This window comes from Ochotona princeps, chromosome 6, assembly GCF_030435755.1.
Source record: "Ochotona princeps isolate mOchPri1 chromosome 6, mOchPri1.hap1, whole genome shotgun sequence".
NCBI classification, from domain to species: domain Eukaryota; kingdom Metazoa; phylum Chordata; class Mammalia; order Lagomorpha; family Ochotonidae; genus Ochotona; species Ochotona princeps.
In genome coordinates, this window is record NC_080837.1 from 15399798 (window position 1) to 15418481 (window position 18684).

At 57.0% G+C, this 18684-nt stretch overlaps 1 protein-coding gene across 1 annotated transcript in view; it reads right to left on the reverse strand.

Annotated features, from left to right (window-relative positions):
- Positions 1-16218, reverse strand: part of SMAD6 (SMAD family member 6) — a 69173-nt gene extending 52955 nt beyond the window's left edge. Inside the window, exons 1-3 of the mRNA XM_036495590.2 lie at positions 14882-16218; positions 8114-8170; positions 4979-5056 (exon numbers count right to left, since the gene is read on the reverse strand). Of these exons, the coding sequence (XP_036351483.2) occupies positions 4979-5056; positions 8114-8170; positions 14882-15683 (937 nt within the window). The 5' untranslated portion in view covers positions 15684-16218. The remainder of the gene's footprint in view (positions 1-4978; positions 5057-8113; positions 8171-14881) is intronic.
- Between the last annotated feature and the right edge of the window lie 2466 nt (positions 16219-18684).

An 18684-nucleotide genomic window follows, 5' to 3' on the forward strand; every position in this document is an offset into this window, starting at 1 on the left:
TTAGGACCAAGTGGATCCCAAGGGTCCCTGGCACCAGGGACCAGGATCACTGTCTTCAAGCTCCCTCCCCTAGCATTCACAACAAACTCGTTGATGCACCTCTTTCATTATGCACCTCTTTCCCCTTCAGCCACAAACTCTTGGAACACAGAGTGCTTCTTGTTGCAGGCCACTCTCCTTTGGAATCGCTATGGTCTCCTGTCTTCCTAGTGAGCTTCTAGTCCCCTATAAAACCCAGTTCAGAATCATCATCTTCATGTGGTGTTCTCTGAATACCCCATTTCCCAGGATAGAACTCCCTGCTCTGACATCTCAAGGGCAATACTCGGCACCATCACTTACTGTGTATCTCCCCTTCTAGATCACCTGTTTGTACATGGTAGGTTTCCCCAGGAGTGTTTAGTGTTGACACATCACTCAAATGCCTAGTCAGCAGACAACACCGTCCTGGGGAATCTTCAAGTGCCGTGGCCTCTGGTGAGTGGGCCCTGGATTCTTCACTGCCAAGTGCAATCCCTCTCCCATCCCTGGCCTTCGGTGCTCTGACTCTGAACACGAACGCTCATCTCCTCCCTCCAAATGCCTTTGTCCCAGGCCACACTGTACTATGGAACAATGATGACAACACAATCTAAGAGACCACAGGCCAGAAGGCCCTAGCTCCCTGCCTATCCTCTAGAACCCAAGATCTCCACACCACAGTCTGGTACACATCTGTACCAAACTAGTGATCCAATGGCCCCAGGTACAGCTGAGCAAATGGAAACCAGAGAAGGCAGAATCCCACCTGAGGTTACAGAGGGGCAATGGCACCCACACTGGCCCACACTGGCACCCCACTCACCTGCTACCCATGCTGCTTGTTGACAATAGCAGATTGGTCAGACTCCGCCACAATCGCCCAGTCCTCCAGAGGGCAAAACCCAGCAGAATCATGAGCAGCGCTCTCACAGCTCATGCCTGGCTCAGTCCCCAACTCTCCTTGTAGTCCTGCATAAATGGTTGCCCTTCCTACCCCCTTGCTGGGAAAGCTCAGCTAGCAGCACGCGCACAGCCAAACCAGACCCAGCTGACACCAATCTTGCACAGAGCAGGCACTGAGTAAAGCACCATACCAGTTCTCCAACAGATATGAGAGTAAGACACCAGCCAGGAACCAATGCCCCTGCCCCACAGCATGGAGTCAGGCAGGCCTGTGCTCTCAAGAAACTCTCCCCAGTGCCCCCAGCACCCGGCCTGGCCTAGCCAGGGCTGCTGCTCTCACCCAGAACACAAACAAGGAGGTGCCCAGAGAACCCAGCCTTGCTCAGAAACCCCCTTCCCCATACAGCCCCCCTCCATAACCCTCGAATCACAGCATAATTTTTGAGTAGAAAAACAAAAAAGGCTGCCAACCAGCCATGCACACCTTAGTACAAATTTCTCTAACTCATCTTCCTTTACTCCCTACCCTGAAATCAAGAAAACAGGAAAGGAGGGGCCCGCATAATGCCACACTGGTTAAAGCTATCGCCTACTGCATCATTCTCCTCTAACACCAGTTCCAGCCCCAGCTGCTCTGCTTCTGATCCAGCTTCCTGCTAACACACCTGGGAAAGCAGGTGAGCCAAGTGCTTGGGCATCTACCACCCAAGTGCTTAGGCATCTACCACCCATGTGGAGGACCAGGATGAAGTTCCTGGCTTCTGGCTTCAGCCTGGCCCCACCCCAAGTGATGTGGCCATGTGGAGAGTGCACCCGTGGGTAGAGGATTTCTGTCTCTCTTTCTCCTTTGTCAAAAAAAACACAAACTAAATAAATTTTCAATAAATGGGCAAGTGAATGGACATGTCGCAGAGAAGGAAACAACCTGGGGCATGGTTGGGGGGGTTGGGGAGGTTGGGGGAGTTATGTGGTCAGAGGCTAGTACAGGGGCCCCTGAGTTGGGCAAACCACCCAGAGTGCCTGCCAGACCCAAGGGGCACCTGCAGGCCACACTTTTACCCATGCCCCAATGAAGACACAGCCTTTGAAAAATGCTCTGCACTCCAGCCTCCTCTTGGTGAAATCGCCTGCCCCCTCAGCTTGCCCATCTGTTGAGTGGGGACCAGGTATCCAAACCTGGAGCTGATGGAGGAGGTCACAGGACTGCTGTGTCACCAATTATCAGACAGACTGAGAGTCTCCTTTCCTGCTGCCATGCCCATCGGTGTGCCTGGGCTTGTAACAGAGTGCCAGAACTCCTACCAGGCCCCATACCAGCCTCTGCTTCCTCTGATTTGGCACATGGGAGTGAGGTAGAGAGCTTGGAGCTGACTACAAGCCGGTAGCTCCAGGCAAGACCCTGGGATGGTTCCTGTGGACATAGACAAGGGTGGTCTCCATCTTGAGGTTGCAGACAGCTGCCTGACCAAGACAGGACCGTGCCATATGGAGATGAAGGGCAGCTGGCCCATGTGGTCCATGGGGCAGTCTGTGGAGTCTGCTCCCTGGGTAGCCTGGAGGAGTTCCCTTGTCAGCCCCTTAAATCAGGATGGGCTGGTCCCAGACTCCTTGTGGATTATTTAATTTGTTCCCATTTTATCCAGAAGGAAGAGAGGCCAGGAGAGAGACCTAGGCCTGACTGGATCACTTGGCCCTGCCAGGGTCTGACTCGAGGAAGGGAATGGGGAGTTTTACTGGGGAACAGCAGGCAGTGCTCTCATGGTGGGAGCTGGACAGGGACTCACATCCCACACCTGCCACGCATAATCTGGTCCTTGGAGCAGCTGAGCCCGGCGACAGTCTCAGCCTCCCTCTCACCTACAGCAGAGGACACTTACTCTGGTCACACTAGGTTGAGATAAGGAGTCCAAGAGAGTGTGATGGCTGGCATGTAACAAGTATCCACAAATGCCACCTGTTGCCATCAACAGCACCCACACCACGGTCATCAGTCCCTGACCACCAAATGCCCCAGTCTGGCCCCTGCAGGCCCTGCCTGCCATCCCTCAGGAGTCGCCCTTCCTGGGTCTGTCCTCCAGGATGACAGCCAGCACAGCCCCCCAACCTGGGGGCAGGAACAGCTCTCACCTACAGGCCTCAGATCCCTCATGACAGAGCAATCCGGAAAAGGGGAAAAGGGGTCCCACAAATGGAGGGGACACAAATAATCTCTGGAAGATGCCTGCTCCACTCACTCGAAGCCACCCCAAGCCCACACAAAACCCACTGAGACCTTACTCCATCTGCCTGCCAAAGGAAGCAACAGATGATCTCCCCAAATCTGTCAGCCCCTGAGAATCCCAAGCCACTAGAGGCACAGTGTTCTCGTGAGAATCATGCAGTCCACATCCACGTTAAAGAGTCACAGGAGCCTTCTCACTGTCCAGAACCAAAAGCTGCTCTGGTGGAAGTCCCAAACACTGGCCCACCAGGCGACAAAGACAGGCAGGTGTGGAGGTAACAGCCCGGAGACCTTTGACCTGCAGAGGGCGCTCTCTCCTGGGACCCACATTGTGGGAGGGATTTCTGCAGGTGTTCAGGGCCAGCTCCAGGAGCCTGATCCAGGTGCCTGAACCAAGCATTGGGCCTGTTCACAATGCCTAGCACAACGGGAGATTGTGCTTGAAACACAATGTGCAGACAGTATGGCAGGTTCAAGCTCACATGCAAAGGAAATGTCAAAAAATGACCTGTTCATCTAACTAACCATTGTCAATGCACCTAAATTATCGGAGGGGTGGCAACAATGCAGAATCATAAAGTCAGACTCTCAAGCCTCCGGCTGCAAAACTGCATGGGGCGTGTGGGTCCATATGGTTGGGTCTCAGAAGCACAAAACCAGACAAAATCAAGAGGCAGGGAAGGGAATGAAGTGGCCCCATCAGAACCTCTCCTCCCTCAGAGACCAGCAGACAGACAGTAGTGAAACCAAGGATAGCCAGACTTCAGTCCCGGCCGAGGCCATACTTCCAGGGTCTCCACCTCCAAAACAGCCACACTCATGTGACCTCCCATGGCTGCGGGCAGAACAGGCAACACATGGAAAAGGGAAATGGCTGGGAAGCCACAGGCAGCCAGTGTGGGGCGACTCTTAGAATCACGGGCAAGAATGGCAGAATGTGGTGGGAGCTACAAGTGTGAGAGCTGCCACTGACCCTTGAAGAAAAGTGGGGAACAGACAGTGGTTAGGAACGCAGACCCTGGAGCCATTTCTCAGGCCTAGGACCACTCCAAGAGGATGCATGTAAGGTGGTGCTGGGAGTGGGGCCTGGCCCACGGTCATAGTCAACCCTCTATCAACCGCCGTGGTCCCTGCTGCTGCATGGCTATATGGAAAGAACAGCTCTGACGCAGACAAACCCAGCCATCCATGTCCACCAAAGGAGCCGTCAGGCCCACCTGGCATAGCAGGCCACCTGCCCAGGCAGTCCCCGGAACATAACCACCACCAGAGTCCCTCTTAGCATCCAAGACCCCCAGCCCTCTCATTTAGGAACCTCCTGGCACATGGGAAAGTCAGCTTTTCATTGCAAAGGCGTAAGGGGCTCCAAACCAGGGCTATCCTCTGCTTCTACCCCAGTAGCCCCTACCCCAGGAGAAGGCATAGGAACCCCAGACCCCGGGCAAACCCAAACTTGCCAGCGCCTCCCCGCCAAAGCTCCCTCAGCGCACTCCAGTGCCTGACCTCGCCTCACTCATCCCACGGGGGTCTCTCCTGGATGGGAAGGAGCAAAACTGAGGTGAACCTGTGCTCTCCTCGCTTCCACAGAAGACAAAGCAGACACCCCGCTGACACCACGGTGGACGGGCACTCTAAAAGCATCTACCTTCACATTTCACTCAGACAGGCTGTTCTCCACCCCCCGAGGAAGCTCCCCATCCTCAAGGTGGGAGGAAAGGGGGAGGCCAGCGCAACGACCTCCCCGGCCCCACCCCAACCTGTCCCTGCCAGTCACACTTCAACACCCCAGCCAGGTGCCCAAGGAGAAGCCTTGGAGCCCACGAGGAAGCCCACCTGAGAATTCTCCGGGTGCAGTGAGGAGGGAGTTGGTGGCCTCGGTTTCAGTGTAAGACAATGTGGAATCAGACAGATCTGCAGGGGCAAAGACAAGGACAACTTAGCCGTGGGACACCATCTTCAGCACGCCGAACATCTCACATGCACACACAGGCATGGCAGCGTGCCCCTCGCTATTTCCCGACGTCACTCTGTGACACCCCCTACACCCTGCCCAGCCCAGCAGCCCAGCCCTGAAACTCTCCATGCTGCGACCCAGACCCATGCACACCTGCTCTGACCACCAAAGGAACCCACCACCGTTGGAATGGGGTGTTGAGGGGGCCCACCCAAGCAAGCAGCAGCTTGGAGCCTTCCCTGGGCAAGGTGAAATTAAGCCCCTACACAATTCATCGTGGCTGTACTTAATTACAGCCATTAAAATTCTTGAAGCTGTTCCTTCTTGCTTCCTTCCTTCCTCCCTTCCTCCCGCTGGAGCCGGGGAAACTGTTTTAACAAGTCACCAGCCACCCTCACTCGGTCCCGTGTACACCCCTCTAATTAAGGGCTCAACCATTTGCTCCCAGATTAGCTTCTCCACCTCCCCATTCCCCTTCCCCCACGTCCGAAGATCCAAATCTACTCAGAGAGTGGCTTGCTGCATCTGTATTGTCCTTTTAAAGAATTCTTTGTTTTCTTGGTAAGAAGTCTTAAGCACTTCATGTAGCGCCTACTATTTGTTTTCCCATGTCTGCAGGCCACTGAGATGGGAATAGGAAATCCTTTTGCACATGTTCTTCTGAGTAAGGACAGGCTGATACCTTTCAGGACAGGCCGACTTGGGAAATTTTTCCTTGGCCCGTGCCCCTACCACTGGTACTAGGGAACTGTGCCCATCCCTGTCCCGGAGTTGGAAGGCCTGTAGCATTTTCATCTTCTTCTCTCCCACCCTGGCCCAGGTCTGGCTCAGCTGCTCCCATCTGGCCCAGTAGGACCATTCCAAGCTGGGGGATTCCTGGGACAAAACCGTAAGCCTAGGGCCTCCTCACTAGCTGGAATTCCATTCGATTCTGCAGGTTTTTTTTGTTTTTGTTTTTTTTTTGTTTTTTTAAACCACAAGGCTTGGGGAGCGGGAAGATGAAACACAAACCAGTTTGGCCTTTCTTTTCTTCCCCCCCTCATTTCCCAGTTGCCAGATGCTGACTGGGTGTTCTGCGTTTTATTTTGGTTTTTGGTATGCTGTGATCGCAGAGACTTACAAGTGAACTGACTTTGTTTATGAAAAGGCAACGATGCAAAGCAAAGAAAAACTAACGACCCCCCCCAAAATGCAGATGATCTACAAGGGCATAAAGATTACAACCTGCTGGGCAAACAAAATGAGCAGGACAATAAGGGCGCCTGGAATACTGGAAGCACACACACTACAGCGCGCTGGGTGTCCAGGTGAGAACCTCTTACAAGGACTTAGCTATGAATACAGAATGTGCTCCGTGTGCTCAGCACCCCCAGCCCTCTAGCGAGTTCTGCAGGGGCGCTCCAGGCGCATCCCACTTCTTGGAGAGCAACCAAGGCTCCCACACAGCCCTGGGAGGGTTCAGGAGGAGGAGGAGTCAGAATAGCAGACCCTCTCCTGCAGCATATCTACTCTGCCCCTCCAGCTTAGAGACTCCACCACACTCCTCATTTCTGCTGCACCCACTCAGCCATGTCAGTGTCAGTGTGTGGGCCAAGGAGGCAGAAAATGGACCACCCGACACAGAAAGGCAAATAGGCAAATAGCCCATCAATTTCACCTGACAATTTCCTTGTGATTTTGAAGCTGGGATGAGAACTCAAGCCCTGCGGAAACAGAAGGTGGGCTACCTCCAGGAGTGAGCATAGCTTTTCCTGGGCCTCCAGGGGTTATTTCCCTCTCGAAATAACCAAGACATCTGTGGGCTTCCGAATGGCTGTTCTGGAGGGCTGGGGTTGCATCCTGGTGTCCACCACAATTTAAAGACAGGCCTTACTGTTGTCCCTCCCCCCAGGCTGACTCCTGCTCTGTGAAGAGATGGGTTCCCACCAGTTGACCTCTCCAGTTCCCCCTACAAAGAATTCAACAAAGCTTCTCCATCCAGGAGACCATCATGCTTCTGGAACAAACAATGGGGAGGTCACCAGCATCCCAGCCACTGACTCACATGGTCCCCTCGGAGGGAGGTCAGGCTCCTGAAGGGGCCCGTTGGGTGCCTCTGCTTTCCCAGGAGAAGGTTTGGGAGGAAGGCCGGAGCCTGCAAAGCTAGCATGGTGCTGACACATGCCCTGACGAGGCCTAGACCCAAAAGAAAACAAACCAAACCCTCCTTCCTGCGGTCGCGGGGTGGAATGTTCTAACATCATTGCCACGCCATCTGCCTTCTTCTGCAGCCCCTGGGCACTGCTGCAAGCATACAGTTGCCCTCATGGGAGGGGGAGCAACCCAGCCCACCCTTGCCAAGGCTCAGGACTCACCATATGCACAGCTGGTGGATGAGCCATCTCTACTTAGCCAAGCACCTTCAGCAAACCCCAGAATTCGAGCTGATCATCTCACCCCAAGAGGTTCAACAGCAAACGTGTCCTGCCTCTGCAGGGTACATGTTGTGGGGGACACCACCACCTCGACTGAGCTCTCCTGGGGATAGACCACGCTCAGGCCTTTCCGGACCAACACACTCTTGCTAATACTATAGCTAGCTACTGAGGTGGGGAGCAGAAGGAAGCATAACTCCTTTCCACAAAAACTGCATGTCGCACCTAATTGTCCCAGTGTTGATTAATACCCACTAAAAGGGTCCAACCCTAGGGCTGGGGCTGGGGGAGAGCAAGTCAAGAGCAGGCACAGCCAAACCCCCCTCCTCCCGAGGAGATGATTCAGTCCAAACCCATTTCACCCCCCAAAAGCCCATGTCCAAAGGTCACCAAAAGGTTAACAATGAGCCCTGGAATGTCAAGATGTAAACAGGGAAGTTGGCTCTGCTTTGACCTGAATGTGGGAGTGTGTGCGAAATTACACCCCACTGCAAAGCAACCAGGCTTGCTCCCGCCCAGCCTGCCAGCTCTGGGCTGCAGGGCAATGGAGAGTGGACACGCTGCCACAGGAGGAGGACCTGTGGAAGGGGGCACACTTACCCAGTGGCTTGTATTCGTCGCAAGGAGACAGCCGAGAGTAGGGGGGTGGCGGTGATTCTGGAAGACAGGAGACAACATGTCACGTTGGGGGTGGGGGTGTTCACACCTGGGCTCCTAATGAACGGTTTCCTCAAACAATAAACTCAATCTCCTACAAACCCTCCCCAGTCCCCCCTCTCCAGGATTGCATAGCAAAGACCTGGGCTCAAATTCCACCATGCCACCTTTGGCTGTGTGACCTCAGGCAATTTCTGTCACCTTTCTGGGCCTGTTCCCTCAGCTTGGAGATGGCGATAATGATCATCTAGATCTCTAGGCTTGACTGGGGAGAGCCAAAGAAAGATAGAGCTGGGGAAAATGCTTAGAACAGCTCTGGGCGGTGTGGAGATAGATACCTCTACCAGCAGCAGCACCAACTGTGATAACAACTCCGAGGCAGAGGGAAGGCAGAGATAAACATCCAGGCATGCCTGTTTCACCTTGAATTGGAGGCAGACACAGCAGATTTGTAGATTTTATTTTATTTTTTAAATCTCTGGCAACATCTGGGACATACTATACTATGACACGCTATTTCCCTGACACTGAAACAGAACCAGGCATCCTGTGTTTTCTCATCTTGGCCAAACTGGGCCAAGCCTGATTCGGAACTAACTGTGAGTGCTGCCATGCCGACAAGCTGCCCTGGAGCACTCGTGGGTGCAAGGAGGCTGGCGTAGCAATGGGAACCCCGGGATGCTCAGAGCAACCTGGATGGGAGGCTTCATTCACCCCCAGCTCCTGCAGCTCCCAGGATCTCAGTTTCCACAGTGCTGAAGGGTTGGGGTGAGACACAAGCCCCCCTCCAGCCTTGCAGCTCAGCGTCTGTGATTCCTGACTGTCGACGATGAGTCTTTTTCTTGGGGCTCCCTTTCATCTGCCTAGAATATTCCTGCTTAAAAACAGACATTTTGCCTTCAGAAGAATTCCTTAGCCTCTTGCCTTATGGGAAGTAACAATTTGCTAAACTAAGTAACAATTTGCATGAATGAAATGGCCCTTCATCTTCTCTAAATGAAACTAAACACCACCAAATCGCAAACTAAAACAAACTGGCAGTGGTAATAAAGTGGTAATAACTATTATTAGGCGAGTATCAGTAATGACACAAGGGGTAATAAGTGTTTGTCGTAATTATAATAAGGCACAATTAGGCTTCGCAGCATTTGTTTTGCTCCACGCATCCAATGAGCCTTCACCTCTTCCCCACCCTGACCTCTCCAGCCAGGAGTGACTTCCACCAGGTGGAAGGCTCACAGGTCTACACCCGGGCACTGTGAAGTGGACAACATCAGCGAGAGGGAAGAGTCAACCACGGAGAGGCCCTGGGAGAGAGCTGGAAGCTTGCTCAGCACCTGCTCCAGGGATCCCACTCCAAGCCAGGCCCTTTGCATGAAGCCCCTATTTCATCCTTTCTCAAATGAAAAAGCAATACAATGGAACAGCACTATTAGCCCAGTTTCAAAGATGAGAAAAACTGACTTCCTCACATCCCCTAGGGCCATTAGGGTTTAGCTGGCATTTGTACCCAGGCCTGACAGGGAATCCTGACATGCCCCCTTTTACACACCCTGCTGGGTTCTGGTCCCGTTGTGAATTCAACACAGACAGGACTAAAACTCTTATATGGACCAAAGCCATCACAAACATAATGGCAAAGTTGGCTACACCCATGGACAAGGGCATGAGGGACCCAGGGACACCCACAGAAGACCTTCAGCAAGACTCAGGAGGTGGGTCACCTGTACAGGTTTGAGCCTAGAAGGGACCAGAGGCCAGGCTGGATTGTGGCCCCATGGTCTTGGGACAAGAGGCATGGGTCATGGAGAGCTAGCCTTCAGGGGATGGGCACTGAGACCGCTTCCCCATGTCCAGAGATGGGGGCCCAGCCAGTGTAAGTGACTTTCCCTTTCGAGCTGACCATGGGCCAAGAGAAACATTGGCCTCTCCACAAACCCTGGAGGAAGAGGGGAGGACCTGAGACTCGTGGATGAGGGCTGCTTCTACACTCTGACTAGCAGAGGTCCATGATACCCACGGTAGGAAGCTCTGGGCATCTGCCCCCTATTGGTGACACTGAAGGAAGACAGCTCACATTAAGCCACTGTCACCAGTTCCAGCATCTCTTTTAGAGGCCAACTCCCCAAGGCGCCAAAGATTAAGGGCCAGAATGGTTCACTATGTCTCTACTTCAGAGGCCTTGAGCTGTCAAACCCACCACACAGGATCACAGCTGAGCTGGGCGATTCTGGAGACCAGAACTGTTGATCACAGAAGCTGAGGCTGGCAGCCAATCCCTAAATTTTATGCGAGGTGGTCCTAAGAGTGGGAAGGCTCACTCACTAACGCCACTCCCCGACCCCTCCACCCTGCCACAAGAAAGACCCGTAATGGCAGAAACAGATAGGGACTTGGGAACTCAACTCCTTTTAACAAGCAACCTGATAGGTACACCATTTTAACAGTCAAGTGAAGCCCTTGCCCAAGACAAGATGTTCCTCTACTTCTCAACTCAACCCTGAAGGGTGCCAGTAGGTGCATCTTAAAAAAACTGAGATACAATCGGCCGACCATAACTCACCCTTTTAAAAGTATACAATTCAGTGGTTTTTGAGTTTATTCATAAAGCTATGCAACTGACCACGATCTAATTACAGGTCATTTTCATCACCGCAAAAAGAATCCTGATCCCCATTAGCAGTCACTTCCTAAACCTCCATCCCCTAAATCTTAGGCCACCACTGAGCCAGTCTGTGGATTTGTCTGTTCTGGACGTTTTGTGTGTGTGTGTGTGTGTGTGTGTGTTCAGATTTATGTATTTACTTGAAAGACAGAGCGAGAGAAACAGAGATGGAAGTGAAGAATAGAGAGAAAGAAATCTTCCACCCATTGGTTCACTGTCTAAACTACTGCAATGGCTGGAGTTGGGCCAGGTGTAAGTCAGGAACCTGAAATTCCATCTGAGTTTCCCATACGGGTGGCAGTGGAGGGAGGAGTGGACACCCAAGCACTTAGGCCAACTTCTACTGCTGTCCCAGGAGCATTAGAAGGAAGCTGGATGAGAAGCAGAGTAGCCAACCACTACAGCCGGAACTCATACAGGGTACTGGTGTTGCAGGCGGTAGCTGAGCCTGCAGCAGCACCGCCCACCCCCTTTCCCAACCACATGGACATTTCTTATAAACACAATCACAGTACGTGGGCTCTGTCACTGGCTTCTCAGTGTGGTCAGGGTCCATCCATGTCAGAGCATGGACCACTGTTTCATTCCTTGAGGTAGCGGGATGGTATTCAATCCAGTGCTTGGATCATACATTACCAATCCCTGATCCCATTGGGTAATTCTTCACTGCCACTCTCACGGGGCCAGGCCTCGTGTCACAGGTGCCTCCGCTGAGGAGTGGACAAAAGCTCCCGAGAGAAACCCAGCTGCCTCCAGGCCCTCTTGTCTACTTCCCTCCCTCAGCCATGGCAGCCCCTCAGGCACCAGGAATCTTTTCCAACTTCCCCCAGAAACCAGAGTGCTCAGTCAGCACCAGCCCAGGTGAACCTCTGGTTAGCCTCTGGGGGTCCTCAGACTTTGTGGTTCTAGACTCTCCCCACCTCTCCCAGAGCCTGGCAAAGCTTCAGAGTGGGGTCATTACCTTGCCTCCCAGACCTCCGCAGCCCAGCGTCTTAACAGAAAGATCCACCAGCCCCTAGGGGCCTCCAAGTTCCTCCCCGCCGCCGCGTGTGCGTAGGCATGGGGTCTCGCCCGACCCTCACCACAGCATCCATCCCCTCAACTCTCCAGAAACTGAAAGCTCAGGCCCCAAGCCCCAGGATGGGAGAGACAGAAATGGAGCTCCTGGCGCTTTAAGGCCGCTTGAGCCTAATTGCCCAGATTCCCCCGGCAGCCAGATAAACAGCGCAGCCGGCTGGCGCCAGCAAGAGGCAAACTGCACATTATCACCCCTTCCTCACCTCCAGGAGGGGCAGACAGGCAGGCCTAGGGGCGGGGGCTTGGAAGCCCAACTTGAAATTGATCTCATTTCAAAGGGATAATGCCAGGCCAAAGAAAAGGAAAACTTTCTAGCCCGTTCTAATTCCTATAGTCCCGGCCTGGGAACCCTGTGTTTTCCAAGGCGGCCTCCTCCAGTCGTTCAGAACTTCTCTGTCTCACTCTGTCTCTTTCCCGGGCACAATTTGGATAATAGTAATTTACTGAATATAATTATAGAAAAAAAAAGTGGTGAGGCAAAGAGCAGGAGATTTATTCCAAAGTTAATGGGTACTTTCAGGAGAAAGGAGCTCTCTATAAACACAGGTTAGAGCTGTGATTAAAGCATTTCTCCACATTTCCGTCCACACAGGCACCCAACCGAGCCTGGTGTGCTGGCTTCTCCCGGGACAGAAGGACGCACCCGAGGGATGCAGAGTGATGGCCTGACTCCCAAGGCCGGGAGCCCACAGGCCAGGAGGCCCCCAGTGGCTGAGATCAGCCCTCTCACTTCACAGAAGGGCCTGGCTCCAGCAAGTGCATGACCGGGCCGGGCCAGCCGGGCCAGCCAGCCGGGCCAGCGGCACCACATGGGTGCGGGGGTGGGGTCCACACTCCTGGCCCTGGGCGGCTGCAAGTCTGGCGGCCCTAGTGTGCCACAATGCTTTCCTCTCTCTTAGCTGGGTGCCCAGCTCAGGGTGTCTGTCTGTCTGCCCCATGCCCAGCCCTCTCGCCCTGGAGTCCTGAAGGAGCAGTATCCTTATCAGGACGCGCCCCACTGAGCCCCAGCTATGCACCCGCCCAGCCACAGGGAGCCAGGCTGGCGGCCAGGCGGCCGGGGGTGGAGGGTAGGGTGGGCAGCCAAGGGCTTCCCCAGAGCTTGGCCCCAACGGCCAGAGGGTCAAGCAGACGCAGATGAGCAGTCCTCCCAGATGCCCCTAACGGGGCCTGCCTGGGTAAAGCAGTGGAAGGAGGAGGTCCCGCAGCCCAGTATAGCTTGCAAAGAGGCAGGGCACTAGGCTTGCACTAGCACCTCCAGGAGGGGTGCTAACTAGCCCCAAGTCAGCCAGCGAGCTGTCAGTTACTGGCTGGCCAGAGCCTAGAACTGGGGCCCCAGCTAAGGAGCACCGGGCTGTAGCTTGCCAGGTCGCCTTCACCTGTACCCGTCAAGTCTACCTAAGTCAAACCCAGGGCAACTCCCAGTCCAGAAAGCAGAAGTGCGGCGGGTCCTGCTCTCTGTCCTCCCTTGTCCACCCACTTGGGCTTGCCTGGCACCCTAACTCTTCTCTGATCCATCTTCCAAGACCAGGCTGCAGGTGAGAGCTGTGAAACTCCCAGAGGTGATCCTGGTACATGCACACACGTGTACACACACACACACGCACGCACCCAGCACTACCAGTCAGCCAGAGGCACAGACCTGACTCTACCCACATCCCTTCTACCTAGGTTCTACCATTCTCCAGCACACAGCCCAGGGCCTGGCCCAGCGCAAGCGCTCCACAAGCACCTGGTGCCACGCGGAGAGAGAAAAAACCTGTGGGGCTTCTACAAGAGGGAACCGGGCCCCACCATAGGGTCCCCAGGTTCCCAAGACAGGGAAGGCAGGCGTTGCAGAGAGGAGAAATCCACTTCTAAGAGAAGCTGCCAGAAGAGGCAGCAGGAGCAACAGGTCAGAGAGCTGCCCACAGGCTGCGCCTCCCCAGTGCCCCATCAGTGGCCCCTCTTCAGTAACTCCCAGCCCCATTTCCCTGCCACTGCCACCCCCCTACACACACACACCCTCCCAGACAGTCAGGAACCTGTGGTGAGTGATGGAAATGACCTTCCAGGTGTCCCTAGGGTGGGTGCTAACTCACTTAGGGAGCCCTCCAGCACCTCACCCCCACGCTGCCTGGTACTGCCTAATAGGGAGACAGGGACACACACACACACACTGTCCACAGGCTCAAACGGTTTGAGCAAGTGGAGGCATTAAGCTGCGGGGCCTCCCCTTGTCCTCACCTCTGCTTTAGCACCCAGGAACTGGCCAGGAGTGAGGCTAGGGGTGGGTGGCATGTGTCCAGGAACAAAGAAGGAAAGGGGAGGCACTTCGAAGAGATCGTAAGTACCCATCTTCCTCTCCTACTCATGCAAGACCCTTCACTCTCCAGAGCTCAACAAAGTGGAAGATGGAGTGATGCTAGCATGACAGCCACCTCGTGTTGAGAATGCCAGCGACCTTATCCTGCAACCGCTTTGCGCCACAGTGTACAAAGGCCCAAGTAGGACATTTTAGGAACACCTTTGACTGATGAGCGGTGCGATCTGTCTACACCCCGTTTCACAACTTGCAGCTTCGGGGAGACAAAAGTACTGTGTAGGGCTCAAGGCATAGATACCTAAATGCTAGGGGTGGAGAGCAATAGGACCTCCCAATTCCTAGGCCTCTCCTCGGCCTGCCCTCCGCTTTCACCGTCTGTGCAGCTGCAGCCTCCCGTCAGGTACGCTAAAGCCTGCATGGAGAAGCCCCCCTCCCTAGCCGAACTGCTTTTTAAGTTTGCAGGCAAAGTCGCGATGCACCCAGTGCACCGCGTGTGACTCGCATACCCTCTACCCGGCTCTCCTTCCCGGGCGGGGCACCTCCCTCCCCACTAGCACGCACACACACACACACACACACACACACACAGGCCGCTGAACGCTCCCGTGCCCACACCACGCAAGGCTCGTGCAAGAGGGGGCAGCGCGGGGCCCCGCGGCGCGCTCACCTGGCCCGCAGAGCCGGCTGAAGTGGTACGGGTTGCAGCACACAGTGGGGCCGTCGGCGGCAGCAGCGAAGCTGTGACAACCGCACAGGGGCTTCAGCTCCACGGCGTGCTGCAGGTCGGGCCAGCGGAAGAGGCGTCCGAGCAGCAGCTGCGGCGGCGCGGGCTGGCCACCCAGGCGGAGGTCGGCGCGCGGCACCAGCACGCAGCCGCCCGGCACGCCGCCGCGGGACTCCACCGCCTCCAGCAGCGTGTCCAGCGAGCGCTCCTTGAGCCGCTTCAGCAGCGAGTACGTGACCGTCTTCAGTTCCTGCTCCAGCAACAGCAGCCGCGAGCGCGCTTCACGGCTCCGCCCGCCTCCCGCGGGCTCCAGCGCCGGCCCGGCCAGGGGGTCGCCGGCGGCAGCGTCCCGAGGTGCGCCAGCGGCGTCCCGCTCCGAGAAGAGACAGCAGGTCACTGTCTCGCAGTCACTCTCGGGCAGCCAGCCCGGGCCGCCCGGCTCCGCCACGTCCAGCAAGGAGCCCCCGGCGCCGGCCCCCGGCTCCGACACGGGCCTCGGGGGGCCCCCTGCGCGCCGGCGCCTGCCCACGCTCTGGGCGCCTCGTTGTCCCACCGCGTCCCGGGGCCGCCGCGGGGTTACCGTGAGGACTTCGGAGCGCCCGCAGCCTGCGCCCTCTCGTGCCCACGGGGCTGCCTCAGCTCGGCTACCCAAGCCCCCATCCTCGTCGCCGCCTTCCTCCCGGTCGGGGACCACACGACTTCGCCAAAGTCGCCGCACCAGCCCCGAGCGTTTGGACCTGAACATACGATATCCTTTGGCGCCGGGGGGTGGATGGGAGGCGGTCTCCAGTTACCAGGGGTCCGTTCCCTCAGCGAGGCGCGGGCCGCAGCCCCATAGGAAGCTCGGCCGCCGAGCGCAGTGCAGACCGCGCACAGCCCGTCGTCGAAGGGGCGCCGCAGGGCTGCCACATGAGGGAGCTTGGCCCGGGAACACGCGCGCGTCCCGGCGCAGCCCGCGCCGCTCGGCCACTCCAGCGCCCGCGCTCCGGAGGGCTGCGGGCGGCGCGCGGCGGCCACGACCCCGCAGGGGCCGGCGAGCCTTCAGGAGCCGCGCGGCTGGTCCATGGGCACAAAGCGCTCGCTCCGAACCCCGAGGCTGCTCTGCGAAACCCTCGCTCCTGAGACTCAAGCGCCCCACTACTACATGGGCTTCTCTTGCCCGACCCGAAAAAAAGCAGACGTGTTAAGACCCTGAGCTCCCTTCTTAAACTGCCTGCAAAAGGAAAAAAAAAGTTGGGGGGGGGAGGAGAGGGGCGAGGCAGGCGGGAGTGGGGGAGGAGGGGGGGAAGGAAAGAATAAATCCCCCCAAAACAACAGCCCCCCTTCAATGCCCAGGTCTGCAAGCACGGCAGGCCAACTCCGTCTCAGGTCCCAGGCGCGCTAGATGCACTTGGAGTGAGTTCTCCCGAAGGCGAGTGTCAACACGGGAGCAGAGGCTGTGAAAAAAAAATCCCACGGAGCTGCTGGGGATCCTGAGTGGGAGCGCGCTCTGCCGAGGCCGCAGCCCCGCGGTGCGCTCGGACGCTCCGGGCGCCGCGGCGGCTGAGTGTCCCCTCCCCCCTCTGCCTAAGTGCCTCCCGGTGGCCCCGCGGTCCCGGCGAGGTCTGGCGAGGCAGCGCCCGGCGGCTCTTTCTCTCGGCTCGGCTCCCCTCGCTCGCTACCCCGCTCGGCTCGCTCTCTTTTTTTGTTCTCCTCAAACGCACACGGAGGGCCCCCGGAGGAGCGCCGCGGAGTCATTGGCTGCCTCCCATCATATGCCAGTCTAGACACTTTGGCGGCTCCGCGGCGCTGATTGTTGCGCAAACAAGGTTTCAAGTTTCTTAACTCTTAAAGGAGAACACGTCCCCATCGCTGGGGCCCGAGGCTCGCCGGGGCCGGCTTCCCGGGGCGGGCCGACGAGTCCCGGGCCCACGCCCCACGCCCGCCCCTCCGCCTTGGGCTTGACAAGCGCCCACGTCTCGTCCTCTCTGCGGTGGCTTGCGTCGCGCCCCCCGGGCACGGAAGCGAGCGAACACACGCAGCTTTTTTTTTCTTTTTTGCGCACACGCGGTTAAAGACGGAACGCGGGGCACATCGCCACGCGGGCGCACACCCCCCCCGGTACGTTGGCTTGGACACCCACTCAAAAACACGCGTAGCACCCCCAAAATCGGTTTAAGCCCCACCCCCAGGCAGGGCCGGGGGCTCGTGAAAATGGGTGTCCGTGAGTGCCTGCCTGACTTGCGTCTCCGGGGGCGGAGAGCGGCTAATTTGGGGAGTGGGATCTTCCAGGAAGACTGCAGGACTCCTCAGCCACTGCGCAGAGTTGGGGTCCTCGGCCGGACCAGTGCTTTTGGCGGGAGTGGGAGGCAATGTGGGAGGGGTAGTTTCCAGAACAGCCAGAGGTGGGGAGCTGAAGGAGGGTTCCAGGCGTGCTGTGTCTCCTCGCCGGCTCCTTTCGGTCGCCAGGGCTCTCCCTCGGGGCTAGGGGAGCCGCCGGCAACCCCGGGGCCCCGCTCGAGGCCGGGCGCTACCGGCTCGTGGCCAACTTGCTAAGTGTGTTGCTGGAGGAGTGGTGGGGTGGGGAGGGTTGGTGGTCGCTTTTCCCTGTGGACGGTGCACTTCGGGGGGCCGGGGAAGTTGCGGCAGGGTGGTGATGAGGGGGTGCGGCGCCCGCCCCGGCGCTGGAAGGGTTAAAGGCCGCTCCGGCCCCTGGAGCCGGCGCGGCGGGGTACCTCCTCGGGCGCGCTCGCTCGGCCGAGGGTGGCAAAAGTTCAAGCTAGTAAAGTCGGGATTGGTCCCGCGCGCAGGGGGAAAAAAGGCCAGGGCCCCCCTCCCCCTCCCGGGCGCGGCGCCGATTGGCCGGGCCGCGGGACCGACCCCGCCCTCTCCCCTGCGCGCCGCGGCCCCACCCCCCGCGCGGCGTCCCGCCCCTTTCCGGGCAGGAGCCGGGCCCCCGCGCGTTGAATGAAAGAAATTCCGCTACTCTCATTGGCCGGGGGGCTGGGCGCCATCTCTTCCCGCGACCAGCACCACTACCACCCAGCCCGGGCGCGCGCGCGGGGGCGTCGAGGCGCGGGGGTCTCCCCAGACGCTGCGCATTGGCCGCGGGTGCGGGGTGCGCTGGCCCCTCCGGTCACGAGTCGAGCCGTGCGCTGGGAGAAGGGCGAGCTTTGCAAGGAAGGACCCAGGACCATTAACTGGGATTTACCTGCGGTCAGGTTCTTTTGGCGCCCCGCACGTGCGCGGCCGCTCGGGGAGAGCCCGCGGCTCGCCCCAGTGCTGGACTGACCTGGGAAACGTCTCCACCAGCCAAAGAGAAATAGCGTGTCTTCAATTTCTTTTCTTGGAGGACGCGTAGATGGGTCTGTTCACAGCCTGCCGCAAAATCCTCGGAGAAGGCATGGCCCGTGTGCACACATCACGAGTGAGCAACACCCGTGTGGCCAGCACCTCATAAACTGCCTGTCCCTAATCCCTAGAAGCCCGTCCTGGGATCTCTTCCAGGCACTTATCCCTGGGAAAATGTATGTGTCTCATCATGTAAAAAGATCAGGAGGTATTATTTTCCATTTTGTTTTATTATTTTCCATTTTCTTTATTTGGGGGGGGGAGGCAGTTTTAGGGAGAGAGAGAAATTATCTTCCATCTGCTGGTTCACTCCCCAAGTGGCCACAAAGGCTGGAGCTGAAGCCAGGAGTCTCTTCCAGGTCTCCTACATGGGGGTGAGGTTCCAAGGCTTTGGGCTGTCTTCAACTGCTTTTGCA